This window comes from Leptodactylus fuscus, chromosome 9 (assembly GCF_031893055.1).
Source record: "Leptodactylus fuscus isolate aLepFus1 chromosome 9, aLepFus1.hap2, whole genome shotgun sequence".
Taxonomy (NCBI): Eukaryota; Metazoa; Chordata; class Amphibia; order Anura; family Leptodactylidae; genus Leptodactylus; species Leptodactylus fuscus.
Window position 1 is genome coordinate 45,506,565 of NC_134273.1, and position 14,349 is coordinate 45,520,913.

At 41.7% G+C, this 14,349-nt stretch overlaps 1 protein-coding gene across 4 annotated transcripts in view; it reads right to left on the bottom strand.

The window, feature by feature from the left end:
• EP300 (EP300 lysine acetyltransferase) overlaps positions 1–13,683 on the bottom strand; it is a 47,756-nt gene extending 34,073 nt beyond the window's left edge. For all 4 annotated transcript variants that reach the window (XM_075286318.1, XM_075286316.1, XM_075286317.1 and 1 more), the window contains exons 1-2: positions 12,545–13,683; positions 1,370–1,989 (exon numbers count right to left, since the gene is read on the bottom strand). In XM_075286318.1, the coding sequence (XP_075142419.1) occupies positions 1,370–1,989; positions 12,545–12,632 (708 nt within the window). In that variant the 5' untranslated portion in view covers positions 12,633–13,683. The remainder of the gene's footprint in view (positions 1–1,369; positions 1,990–12,544) is intronic.
• Positions 13,684–14,349: the final 666 nt, after the last annotated feature.

Below are 14,349 nucleotides of genomic sequence, written 5' to 3' on the forward strand. Positions count from 1 at the left end.
AAAGCACAACAACTAATACTAATAAAATTATATTATCTTTTTTGGTTAACATAATGGTTTCGGAAGTCTTCCAAAATTGGTCATTTTAACAAAGCAGAAAAGCAAAAGCAAGTATAGCAATATTTATTTTCATGCTTGAATTACAATCTGAAGGTAAAATGTGCCACTTTAATATTGACTGACTGAGGCACCATTCTCCTGCCGGCACGTGGGTGCTACCATTTTACCGGTGATTGCTGGCACCCAGACGTCACGTTGGCATAACAGCCAGGAACCTTGTGAAGGCTCTCTGGACTGTCATTCTATTGCAGGCTAAGCTAGGTAACCTGTAATAGAAGTGCCAGTATTTTGCATTGCATTAGCATTGTAATGCTTTGCATTAGTGATCAGACCCCCTGGAGTTCAAGACCCCTAGGGGGTCTAATAAATGCAAAAAAATAAATAAATAAAGCATTAAAAATTCATATCACCCCTCTCCCCCCCCCCCCCCTTTCCCTAGAACACATATAAAAGTACTTAAATATTGTGAAACACATACACATTAAGTATCCCCATGTCCAAAAGGCCCGGTCTACAAATCTGTAAAAATATATTTTTTTCCTGTATGGTAAATGCCGTAGCGGGAAAAAAGTCAAAAGTGCCAAACTGACATTTTTTCATCGGATAAAAATTTGAATAAAAAGTGATCAAAGCAATAGCATTTCCCCAAAATGGTATAACGGAAAAGGACACCCGGCCCCCACAAAAAAGACGCCCTATGCATCCCCATACACAGAAGTATAAAAAAGTTACGTGTGTCAAAATATGGCAACTTTTAGAAAAAAAAAAATATTTTGGCACAGTTTTGGATTTTTGTTAAAGGGTTAAAATTTTAAAACCATATAAATTTGGTATCCTCGGAATCATAATGAAACATAGAATACAGGGGACATGTCATTTTGGCTGCACAGTGAACGCCGTAAAAACGAATCCCGTAAGAAATTCGCACAAATGTACTTTTTCTTCAAACCCACCCCATTCTGAATTTTTTTTTTTTCCAGCTTCCCAGTACATTATACAGAATAATTAATGGAGGCATCATGAAGAACAATTTGTCACGCAAAGATTAAGACCTCATATGGCTCCGAGAGCGAAGAAATAAAAGAGTTATGGGGTTTGGAAAGGGAGGGGGGACTTAAAAACAAAATTGAAAATCAAAAAAATGTCATTGGCAGTAAGTGGTTAATATTAAACCTATGCAAGCAGATGTCCTTCCATTGGCATCTGTTTTTAACAGATCCACTAAACAAGACTGCTAATTGGATACAAAACATGTAATGCGAATGTACACTAAAGATTAAACAATGGAGTGTTCAGTAAAACATCTTACCTTGTTCATAGCAGTTGGCTGTGGGCTTCTCATTCCTGGCTGTCCTGCCATTGGTGGACCGCCTTGCTGAAGAGTCTCTGCTAAGAGGTTACCAGAACTGCCCATGCCTTGGTTTGGGTATGGCATTCCAGGTCGACCCCTTCCTGTACCAAGTGACCCATTCATCATTTGGCCCTGCATCATGTTTTGTCCATTTCCAGCTTGCATCATACCTGTATTAATGCCCATTCTAGGCTGGTTAAGTGAGTTGTTTAGAGAAGGTATCATACCAGCTGCTGAGGAGGGGTTTAGGTTTTGAGTGGGTTGTCCTGAATTGCTTCCATTACCTCCCATACTTAAACCTTGTGTCAATGCAGATTGAGTCATTGGGCCCTTCACCATGTTGTTTAGAAGTCCAATACCTGGGCTGGATTGTGGTGTCTGCTGACCAAGGCCCATACTTATGTTTGTACTATTCCCACCTCGCAAAAGTTCAGAAAGCTGCTTATGTTTGGCAGCTGCGTCAGGTACCATGCTGGGGTGCAGCTGACCGATCTCTCCACCGTTGCTTGCGCCAAATTCATTGGAACTAATTAGTTCATCAGGCAGATCTTGCTCCAGGTCAAATAGGGAACCGAAATCTAAGAAAAAAAAAACAACATCCATATTGTTTCCCATTATTACACAAGATTAGAAAAGTGCTGTACAACAATATCAGAGCTAAAACTTAGATTTAACTACATTTATATACATTTGGTTTCCCTGAATTTCTGCCCAGTTATCCTACTGGAGCCAAAATACAGACCCTAAACAACTGATGAACAACCCACATGGAAGACGGCTTACTAACCAGAAAATGGAATGGAGTTGATGGACTCTAGGGGTTTAGACGGGCTCCTTATTGAATTTTATTGTTAGTTTCACCTACTCTTTTGTCCTTGCCCCATTTGATCCTCTGTTCATAACATTTATAATGAAAAAAATAAATATATGAAAAAACCCCGATTTATAAATATATATAAAGTTATTACTAGAAAAGCTTTATAATCGCTGAACAATCCTTAGGGTAGGGTCATCAGTAAGAGATCATTGAGGATCTGACTCCTGACAACACCAAGAAGTCAGCGGGTTTCACATTTCCGCACAACACTAAGTCAAAAATGCTATGGCCACATATTACTTAAAACGCTACAGTCTCTACAAAGTCTACATATACAACTTTTATTGTTTAGTGCCAGCTGAACCTATACATATATATATATATATATATATATATATATATATATATATATATATATATATATATATATATATATATATATACTGGTATTTTATGTATGCACGTCTTGTAAAAACAAATTGCCAGTACCAAATGAAAATGCCATGAAAAATTCAACAAAATTTTAGGCCCCACATTGTGGAAACAGCTTTTTGTTGCATTCTCTTGAGCCAAAGCCAAGAATGGCCACAAAAGAAATGGGGACTACATAGGAAGTTCTTATGCTTCTCCCTTCTGCTCAATCCACTCCTGACATTGGCTCAAAAAACTGCAGTAAGAAAAGTTGTGTGTTCCGCAATATGGGACTTTAGCCTTAAAGTATCAAATATACGCTTGTGAGTTTGAAAAAGCTATAAACAAGCTCAAAATTTGCAGTTTTCCATAAAGACCCAAAATAGCAGGCCGCAGCCAAAAGCACTGTGGGAAAAACCATGGCAGAGACGCATTGCGTTTCATAGAAAGTCCGCAATACTTTCCTCTGCAGACTTCCTGCTTCAATGCCAATAGGAATAATTGACATGCCGTGATTTCCAAAAACGAGATGGTTTAGGAAATCGCAGTATTTCTCATGTGGGCATTTTTCTGCAATGTATGGATGGGATTCACTAGAACCCCATCCAATTACAAGGGACTGTAAAACGCTGAGTGTTTAAACCATCCAGGGACCTGGCCTTAAAAGGTATTAGAGTCAAGAGCAAGCTACTTCTGGGATAACTTGCTGATCAGCGGGGACCCCAACTCCTGGAATCCCTATCAGTTTTAAGAACTTTGGTTCTTTTCAACCAATTTATGACTGCAGTGTCATTTCAACGAGACCACCGCTGATGGACAAAATACAGCATTTAACCATATATGGTGGCCCCCTTTGAAGAAAATCGTTCTATTCACCACTCATACGCCACTGAAAACTGTCCTTTGCATAGGTGTTATGATTGGAATACCTTTTAAATGTGTACATGCACTTTTATACCCAATTTTTTTTACTGCTTGAATGTATCAAAATGAAAAGCCACTTTGTTTTATTGTTGTGCATATAGATCTGGTTAAAGACTACAAAAAACCTCAAAAAAAAAAAAAAATAAAAAAAAAATAAAAAACACAATAAGACACTGAACTGGCCAATAGTTCAGTCAGGTCCGTTTTCCCATTACACTGTTAATGCACCCTGAAGGACACACTCTCTCCCCCCCTCCCTTGTTGTCATACCAATGTTATACCATGCACACCAAAAAAACTCCAACATTTACATTAAAATGGTCACTAATTCTTCAAACTTAACCTCATTTAATAGAGCATAAAATTCTGGAGTGAAATCAATTCACAAAAAAAGTGTTGCTCTTTGCTGCCATTATGTGTATTCCTTCTAGATAATTTGCTCCTTGTTACTAGCGAAATTGCCTCTTTAGAAACCAGCAGGCACAAGAAAAGATCAGTGAGTGGAGGGGGAGGTCTCCACACTTTTGCAAATTTCCACACAGCATTCCCTGAACTCTACACCGCACAGTGAAGTCTGCAGCTTGCCACAATCTGAAAGAGTATTTCCTTCTGACTAGCTGCTTGTGTTATTGCTGAAGGGATGCTAGTCAGACAGTAGGTTGCTTTCCCCATTATGCTCAGATCTCCTTCTGTGTCAGGAAGCTTTTAGCTGCAGTTTCCCTAGATCTCATATTAGGTTTACTTGGGTTTTTCCTCATGTATTTTTTATTATTTTAGTTACTACTGTCAGAATTACATGTAAAGAAACCAGTAGTAGCAGTATTAGGAATGGATTGGCAGGGAGCAAGGAGCAGTCTACTCTGTACAGTACACACTCCCTGGTAGGAGAGAAATGATTTGATGCAGATATAATGGGGATAGGATTAGCAGAATAATTCATAGGACATCAAGTATGAAGGGTTATACAGCCATACAGCAGACTAAAACTAGGACTGTGGAGTCAGTAGACTAAATCACTAACTGATTTTTCCACAAACTCATACTCCTTCCAAATAGACAGCCATGGTCAGTCAGAAGTAGCAAAGATGCAATAATTCATTAAAGAGGACCTTTCCCGATCTGTGCCCCCGGTAAAGAGCTTTCGGTACCGGTACCGTAGCTCTTTACAGTCAGAAGGGCGTTCCTGACAGTCAGTAGACAGTCACTTTTGTTCATTAATACATTCATTTAGACCTAAGATTAACACATTCACAAAGGGTTAAAGGAGAAAATGCATCTGGCGGTTTATCATGCAATTTCTCCCGTGCACAGAAATTCCCCACATGTGGGTGCAAACTGATTTTTGGGCAGACAGCAGCGCATGGAATGGAAGGAGCGACACTGGGTGTTTGAACAGCAGATTGTGCTGGAATAGTTTTAATGCGCCATGTCTCAATTGCAGAGCCCTTAGAGTACCAAAACAATGGAAACCCCCCCAAAAGTGACCCCATTTTACAAACTACACCCCTCACAGAATTCATCAAGGGGGATAGTGAGCATGTTGACCCTACAGCCATTTAACAGATTTTACTAACATTGGAATGTATAAATGAAAAATGACAAATATCACTTTATCCCTAAAGTTTTCATTTTCACAAGGGGTTAAAGGAGTAAAAGCCCCCCACAGTTTGTTAAACAATTTCTCCTGAATACGGTAATACCCCATATGTGGTCATAATCTGCTGTATGGGAACATGGCGGGGACAGAATGGAAAGAGCGCCATTTGGCTTTTGGAGGGTGGATTTTGCTGGAATATTTTTTCAGGTGCCATTTTGAATTTGCAGAGCCCCTAGAGTACCAATACAGTGGAAACCACCTAAAAGTGACCATTTTGGAAGCTACACCCCTCATAGAATTTATCTAGGGGTAAAGTGAGCATTTTGATCCCACAGCTGTTTCACAGATTTTATTAACATTGGGACGTAATAATGAAAAATTACTTTTTTTCCAATAAATTATCCATTTAGCGCCATATTTAAAATTTTTGCAAGTCGTTAAAGAATTAAAAGCCCCCCATAGTTTGTTACACAATCTCTCCTGAACGCGGCAATACCCCATATGTGATCATAATCTGCTGTATGGGAACATGGCGGGGCTCAGAATGGAAAGAGCGCTATTTGGATTTTGGAGGGCAGATTTTGCTGGAATAGTTTTCAGGTACCATGTCACATTTGCTGAGCCCCTAAAGTATCAATACAATGGAAAACCCTCAAAAGTGACCCCATTTTAGAAACTACACCCATCAAGGAATGTATCAAGGGGTATTATCATTTTGAGACTAAAAATGCTTCCTGAAAATTGAAATTTTTAAAGAAATATGCCATTTCGATGCCCAATACGTTGCACCCACTTTGTGTTGTCAGAGACCTGCACTCCTAAAACTATTAAGTGGGCCATCCCGAGGGGCAAAAAATCATATACGTGGGTATAAACTGCTGCTTGGGCACACAGCAGGGCTCAGAAGGGAAGGAGCGCTATGCGGCTTTTTGAGTACAGATTCAGATGTTTGGTATCTGGACGCCATGTCATGTTTGTAGAGCCTGTAAAGGTGCCAGAAAAGTGGATTCCCCAAAGGAGTGACCCCATTTTGAAAACTGCACCCCTCAAAGAATTTATCAGGGGGTGTAGTGAGTATTAGTATCCCAGACGTGACTGCACACCGGATGGCGAAGAGGGAATATGTAAGCTGTGCGGAGGTCATTGCAAACTCCAAATTCCCTACTATGTATGGGGGGGGGGGGGGGGGGTCACTTCTGGTGTCTTTTCGCTTATAAACTGTAAATCTGTGGTGTCCCCTGATATCCGCTCGCATAGCTTATATATTCCCTTCCTGAAGCAGCCAGTTGTATTCTAATAATTTCGGTTTTTTGGCGATTTTGGGTTTTTTGTCTTCACGTTGCTACATGCTGTTTTCTTTATTTTTCTGGTGACATGGCCATATAAGGGCTTGTTGTGTGCTGGATGAGATGCATTTTGTAATGACACCATTTTTGGGTGCCTACAACTTATTGAATACATTTTATTAACTTTTTTGTTGGATTACAAAACAATTCTGGCAAAAAACAAATTTGGCAATTCTGCATCGTACAGTATATGTAACATGTGACCTTTATTCTGTGGGTCGGTTCGGTTACGGCGATACCTCATTTATATTTTTTTATGTGTTACTAGTTCTGCAGAACAAAAACACATTTGAGGACATAAATCAATGTTTTTTTTGCATCGCCATCTACTGAGAGGTGTAACATCTTTATTTTTCGATTGACAGTATTGGTTGAGGGCTTATCTTTTGCGGGACAACTTATGTTTTTTATTGGTACTGTTGTGGGGTACATATGACTTTTTGATCACTTTTTATAGCATATTTTGTAAGGTGAGACGGCGGGTTTTTTCCGTTTTCTTTTCCGTCATTCACCGTGTACATTAAATATTGTTTCAGTTTTATTGTACAGATTGTTATGGACGCAGCGATACCAAATATGTATTGTTTTTGTATAATTCATTTTCTATAGAAAGAAGGGAATGTTTGGGGCTTTATAACTTTATGAATTGTTTTAATACACAATTTTTTTTTTCCACTGCATAGTAGACATACCAGCACCCCCCGGATCTCAACCATTGCAATCAAAGGGTTAAAACCTTCGATTGGTGAAAGCACCGACCGAAGGTTATAGAAAAGGGTGAGAACTGTCGGTAACCGCTCTCACCCACTTCCGATTCCGAAGTACCTAGCGCCCATGAAGTAATAGTACGTCATGGGTCGCTAAGGGGTTTAAAAAGCTTGTGATTGTATTCTTATGAAAGTAAATATGGGACATATTACCATACAATATCAATAATTGTATAATGTAATACATTTCAGTTTACTCTAAACTTGGAGTAAAACTGGTCCCAACTTAAACCAAAGTCCTTATTAAAACTCAGGTATTCTTTCAAAGTAAGACGTCAATATCTGTATTCAGATACAAATTTAAAAAAAAACAGTCCTCAAGCTCAGGGAAGGGGCAGATAGACAACCAAAACACCCCCTCCCCTTCCCCAGCAACTACTGCACCCAAAAACTCCGACCATTTTAATTTTTGAAATTTTCCAGTAGCTGCTGCATTTCCCCCTCTCGGCTTATACGCGAGTCAATACGTTTTCCCAGTTTTTTTGTGGTAAAATTAGGGGCCTCGGCTTATATTCGGGTCGGCTTATACTCGAGTATATACGGTAAAAGAGTTATGCCCCATTATAAAACTGATGGCTATTGCTTAAGATATGCCAACAACTTTAGATTGTCTGTCAGGACTTGACTGTTTTCATGTGATCTCCCCCACTGTAAAACCACTAAATATAAGCCACAGTATCCACCTACTGTACAGAACACTGCAACACCTTTCCATTCACTGTGTAGGGCGCTCACGTGAGAAAAAGTGAACTCGGCCCCTTCATTTTCAGTATCTTAAATGGTGGATCATAGTGATATGCAATAATAGAAATTTTCCTCTAAAGGGTTATTCTGGTTATTTTAAGTTACACTTTACTCCTGGGATTGAAGTTCTTTGTATCTGCTAAGAACGAAGTGGCTGGCACCAAATTTACCTATGTCGGACTGCCAAAGATCGCCATACGCTACACTTTATTTTTGCCAGCCTTACAGAAAATAAATGGAGCAGCAGCGTACATGCTTAACCTGCCAGATGGGAAAATGGTGGAGGTCCTACCATACAGGTCACCATTAAACAGCAATTTACCCATATCTCATGGAAAGGTGCTCACCCATAGACCTTAGCCAGCTGTCAGCTTAAAGGGGCGTTCACAAAACCGCTGTTAGTATACATCAGAAAAAAACAAACCATTATAATAGGTGTCTGTTTTGTTTTTTTAATGAATGGACCTTATAACGGACTTTCAATGGTAGTGTAAACCTAACCAGTATTCAACTGACAACCATTTCGCGTAACATATGCATGCATGTGACACTGTCTATATATCCACAAGGGAGAGGGAAACAGCATGCCATCAGACACCTCTAATGGTGGTGCATCTCCTATTGGAACTAAGGATAAGGGATGTTAAGTATACCCCATCTATCTGTACCACATCATCTACAAGCAGGAGAAAATGGCAGCGTGAACCTACCCTTACAATGACGATTTGTGTGCATTGGAGGGAAGATGCTGGACCAGCAGCTAAGACTATTCCAGACAAAGCCAGTAATATGTAATGGAAGCTCAGCACGTAAATGGCCATCTTCTGTTTGCTGCTGCTGTGTGATTTCTCTACTTCACCTCATGTTTGATGTTTCTGTGGTGCAGTTTGTGCTCATTTGTTGTCTGTGGCACTGCTGAGGAAGTATTTCAGTACTGACTGCTGGAGGGCATTTTACACAGAATACGGCACTCGTGCGCTACTGCAGGGGAGATTATGTGTGCTACATATTGGGTGGCATTTAGCTGGCATACTTTGCGGGGTGGGGGGGATAATATTGGTGCTGCACAAGTTTTTGTTTGTTTGTTTGCTAGCGAGGCCTGCGCCTCACCATGAACTAACTAATAATGGCCAAGACAAAGTTTTGGATGACCCGATAGCTTATGGCCTTCTAAAATACTTCCTACAACATAAGTTTTGGGTTTTTTTTATTCCCCCTCCAGCCTTCCAAGAGCTGTAATGTATTTATTTTTCTGCTCACAGACCTAAGGGAGCTTAATCTTGGCAGCCAAAATAAATAGTTACCTGTATTCTGTGTGTCGCTTTGATTACAGCAATGCCACATTTTGTTATATTTATTTGTAAGGGGCTGCAGGGGTGTCTTTGGTGATGCCAGGCGGACTCTTTATTTATACCATTTTTGGGACAGCCTGCAATAGAACCAAAGAAAAGCCTGGGAGCTTTCAATAGTAATAGATTGCTGCCCTCAGATCTAGTTCCTTGGAACAGCCATGATCACACATCTAATGGGTTAATGCCCACACTAGAACAGGTTCTGCTCGCTGCCATTCATTCTGCTTACTTCCAGTGAATAAAAATCAGCCCATGGTAATGTTATGAACACAGGTACACAGCTTGTTCCCAGGTAGTATGGGCTCTACTGCCAGGCCCATGGTCATTTTTTGCCAGCAGGAGCATGGGAACTATATGAGCCCTAAAGGACCCAGACCGGCTCTGCAGTAAGTGAGAGGAGGCTACATTTGTCCTGTGACTCGGGCTAAATTTAAAATGTTATTATGACTTTATTGGAGGCACACGTTTGATTAAAAAAAAAAGTAAAATAAAAAGTCACCACCACATATACATAAAAAGATGGTCTTTGCTTCAATGGTTTTTAGCCAAAAATCTATGGTTTCTGCTTTTAAGACCCCCTACACTGACATATTAGTTTGAGCGGCATTTCAGACCTCATAGTGAACCCATGTCTTAAAGCTAGTCTATGTTAAAGTCTCACATTAACATGAGTGATAGACCACTAAGATCAACCTGTCCATCATTGGTTTATACTGCCCAGACAGAGACGCACAGTCCTGCTTACAGGGTCCTTTTAGGGACCATTCTAACATCTGTATCTTTACACAGGCCTAAGATGGACCAGAGAAGAATTTAAGACGCAGGAATTAAAAAGTAAATAATTTGATATATTTCATTAAAGACAAACGTTACTATTTGCTGCTAACCATCATCAATAAACTTAACTAGTAATACTGCACAATCCTCATTCTACATACAACACACAAAACATACTAAGAACTAGGGCCCGGACTAAAAGATGAGACAGGCTACTATGCATTAAAGAATAGTTATATTAGTAAATCTGAAGTTACGTTTTTATTAGTGAAGCTTCTTTTACATAGGACTTCAGCACAGTTCAATTCAAATACACAAGGTACAACAAAAAGTACAGACATAGCGGGTTTATTACATATTCAATGTGTTTATGTGTGTGTTCACACAGCGAATTCTGCCCCCCCCCCCCCATGAAAAAAAACTGTGGCAGAATCCGCTTCCCATTGAACACAATGAGAGCCAGAGATTGGAGCAGGGCGCTGGAAAAGAAAAATAAGCCCACTGCTCCATCTTGCTGCGGATTCCCTGGAAGACTCCACATGTATTAAACCCATTCATCTGGACCTTATCTGCTTTCTTGCTTCAGCATTCGGTCATGTGGAGTGGGGGGGCCAAAAATGAAGTATCTGAGGCAGATGCCCACCCTCAATTTTCTAAAGTATGTACAAGCCCTATGGCTCGTTCATACATTAAACAGACTGGCATTCCTCCATTGGCACTAGACAAGCCAGAATGATTAACAGGCTCTGGCCTCTGAATTCTAGTGAATCTTGGAAGGTCCCATCTACTAGAAGCAATATCTACACCAGTTGGGGTCTTACTTACATTTGTGGAATAAGTCATGCCAAATTTCTGAGAGTAGCTGTAAATCTCACCACATGAAGTCCCTACAACGGACCACCTTGACTCCCGCCCTGCTCCGCCCATTTTGGGAAAGTGGCGAGTGGGCGTGCAAAGCCATCAGCCATTGAGCTGAGAACCAAGGAGAAGTCACTTCTATGTCAATTTTCTTGCAAAGAGATGTTACTAACACCCCAACCCAAACATTTTTGTAGTGTCAAAGCTTTAGTTTTTTTTTTTTTATTCTTTTTTTTCTTACAGGCAAATGATAATGATGACTTATCCAAAGGACACATCACCGATAGACTGGCAAGTGTCCAAAACTCAGGACCCCTGCTGATCAGCTGTTCATATCAGGTGCTGTACAAGGAATAGAACTAGAGAGCTGTGTTCTACACATTTTGACTGTTTTGAGTTATTGCAGCTCAGCTACACATCACATTCATGTTAATGGGAAAAACATGGCAAATACACAGAGAACACAACTTCCAACTCTGTTCTTCATATAACAACTGCTGATTGGTGGGGGTTCGGGTATTAGACTCCCAATCTTATTAGCCATCAATATCATCTGCCCAGAAACGGATATGAAATAGAACAGTAGGGTGTGCTATTCCATCTGCAAACAAAATAGTATATTAAAAAATACTTACCTTACAGTATTTTTTTTATACCATGGATCAACATTTTGCACTGGGGAGTCAATGCACATAATAAACATTCATTGCAAATACAGTGTGACAAAATTCTAAATTGTCATGTTTTAATTTGCTTCATATCAAATGATATCTGATGAGACTGAGTTAAAACTGACTAGCTGTTATCACATGCAAATAAAAAAATAACCCCACGATAACACTACTGCTGTACACTACTAGAACTTCTGACAAACACTGAAGACTTATAGGCTACTCCACACACAAGAAAGCTGACACATGAAATGATGCATTTCCATCAAGTGAAACGTATTCCCTGATAAAAGTAAACACCAACTTAAGTATTGCCACTAAAGAGGGTAATGCCACCCGGGCACACACAGGACGCCTGAAAAGTAACGTTCAGCACATACATGGGCTGCCCAGAAGCAGCATCACCAATACTGCACTGCTGGAATGGCATTCCCACTACAGAAACCATGGTGGAACAGCCAGGTAACCCCGTAAGAAAGCTACTTCTATGACACTACTGGTCTGGCTGTCCCTTGAAAGTCCATCAACTGACCAATCAATTTGGGGAAGATTTACTTGTCCTGGGAGGGGGTGGGGGAGGGAAGCAGGTGCTCAAAGTAACCAATCAGGCGGCAGCTATCATTTACCAAGGGGCTTTATTGTTATGGCCTACTACTTTCCTTTTTCACCATTTTGATTAAATCTGCCACTATCACTTGGAGATTGTTCTAAAGATTCACTATGACACTGGGAAACAATACCAGGCCTTACATGTTACAAATCCTAAGGTGCTTACATATAGTCAACCCCACAAATGATGGCCATTTCCTTCCATACCCATCAGATCAATCAGTTGTCACCCACATGTGTAAGGTAAAGTAACTCGTTACCTGGACCATCGCTGGAAGACAAGGCAGGAGATGAGATCTTGGGCTTCTTGGCTGAGGGTGGCCCTGGATCAACCAGATTTTCAGCCATGGCTGCAAGTGTTTTTCTCCGTGCTCCAAAGCTCTGCTAGATGCCTGTTCACCACCAGTCTCTAAAACATACAATGAGCGTGTACACGAAGAGTCATCTAATGTCTAAATCGTCTGCCAATAGGGACCGAGGGCTCTGCAGAGCTTCTCAGAAAGCGGCCAGGTAACGGGCCCTCAAGTGCTCAGACGCCCCATCCCCACACTGATCGCTCCTGATGCTGAGCGGAGCACGGTCCGTGGGCCCCTCCAGAGACGTCATCCTACACAAAGACTCAAACTAGTGGTCCACGACTGGAAGCCCAGCAACTTTACGCCCAAATATGTGACACCAGGCGCAGGGCCGCTGTATACGGGGATGGGAGGGAAGGAAGGGATTCCTGCTAGCTTACGGCTACTTAGAGGCGCACACCCGGGTCTCTCCCCCCGTGAGAGGGCGGCATCGTTGCTGCAATAGATCGCCCGGTGAAGTGACTAGTGGCACTGCTCTGGGCTTACATAGCTGCTCACTGCCGCTAGTCTCTGGCTCTAGAGCAGATGCAATCACGGCTGTGCGCCCTCCACTGCGATGCTACAGATCAGGCCCCTTCAATTATCTTCCAGCTTGGGATTGTTCCCCAGCCTCCTCCGCGGCCTCTCCCGCTGTCTGGCACACAGCGCAGATTTTCTGGCTTCAAGCCGAAGCAGAGATTTGGAAGAGAGCTGCAATCGTCGGTGAGCAGAGAAGACTGCGAAGGCTTGATGCTACCTGCCCGAAGCCGGTGTCGCCGCCGCGGCTCTCTTGGGATCTATTGGGTAGCGGTATCCCGGGTCGCCGTGGGATGGAAACAGGGAGGAGCTCCTCTTTAGAAACGGGGGGTCCACAACAGATGACAAGAAAACAAGGTCTTCATCATTGAGCCTCCCCCGAGGTTCTGAGATCCTGCGGGCTGTATTCAATTCAAGTCGGGGCTCCGTCCCTCACACACAAACAAAATGGCGGCTGTTGTTTCTTCACTCCGCTCAGGGAAGCTTCGGCAGTAGCGGCCGGAAACGACGCAACACGATAGTAAGGAAGAGCTACACCTCCAGTGGGAGGAGTCACACCGGGTAGGATGGGCTTCACACAACGAACGCTAATTGGTTGCCTTACACAATGAACCCCCCGTACAGAGAGCGCCCTGAGGAGCACGTGACGTCGGCCCGAACGTTTCATTGGTCAGTTCACTGCAGAGCCTTAGTTGTGTCACAGTCAGCTCTGGCTTTCTTAAAGGAGAGGTGGAAAGCCTTAGTTTTTTTTCTTTTTTTTTTCCCTTTCCTTCTTCCGCCATATGATTCGGCTGAAAATAATGGTTTGGTCGAATGTTATATAGTACAAACGTAGAAACCGAAGTCACTCCAAACACTTTATTCTGGTAACACTGGGGGCCAATCACACTTCCCAATCCGCTTTAGGACGCAAAGTGCAATATTATTACACACACCCATGTGGGCTGCTGTGTGCACGTCAGTTCCAATGTCCATCTCGTGTTCTCACAGGTCCTTATGCAGACACCATCTTTCCCTATAAATACAACCTGGAGATCAGCATTGGATAGTGCAGGACAGACCAGTGATCACCTGTACCAATGCTTTCTATTGCATATGGGTTAGAAGGGGTAATGGCCCTCATTAGGGAGATATTAGTACAGGGACTTACTACACCATACATGTCGTGCTAAGAATGCTGGGTAAGAAATAGG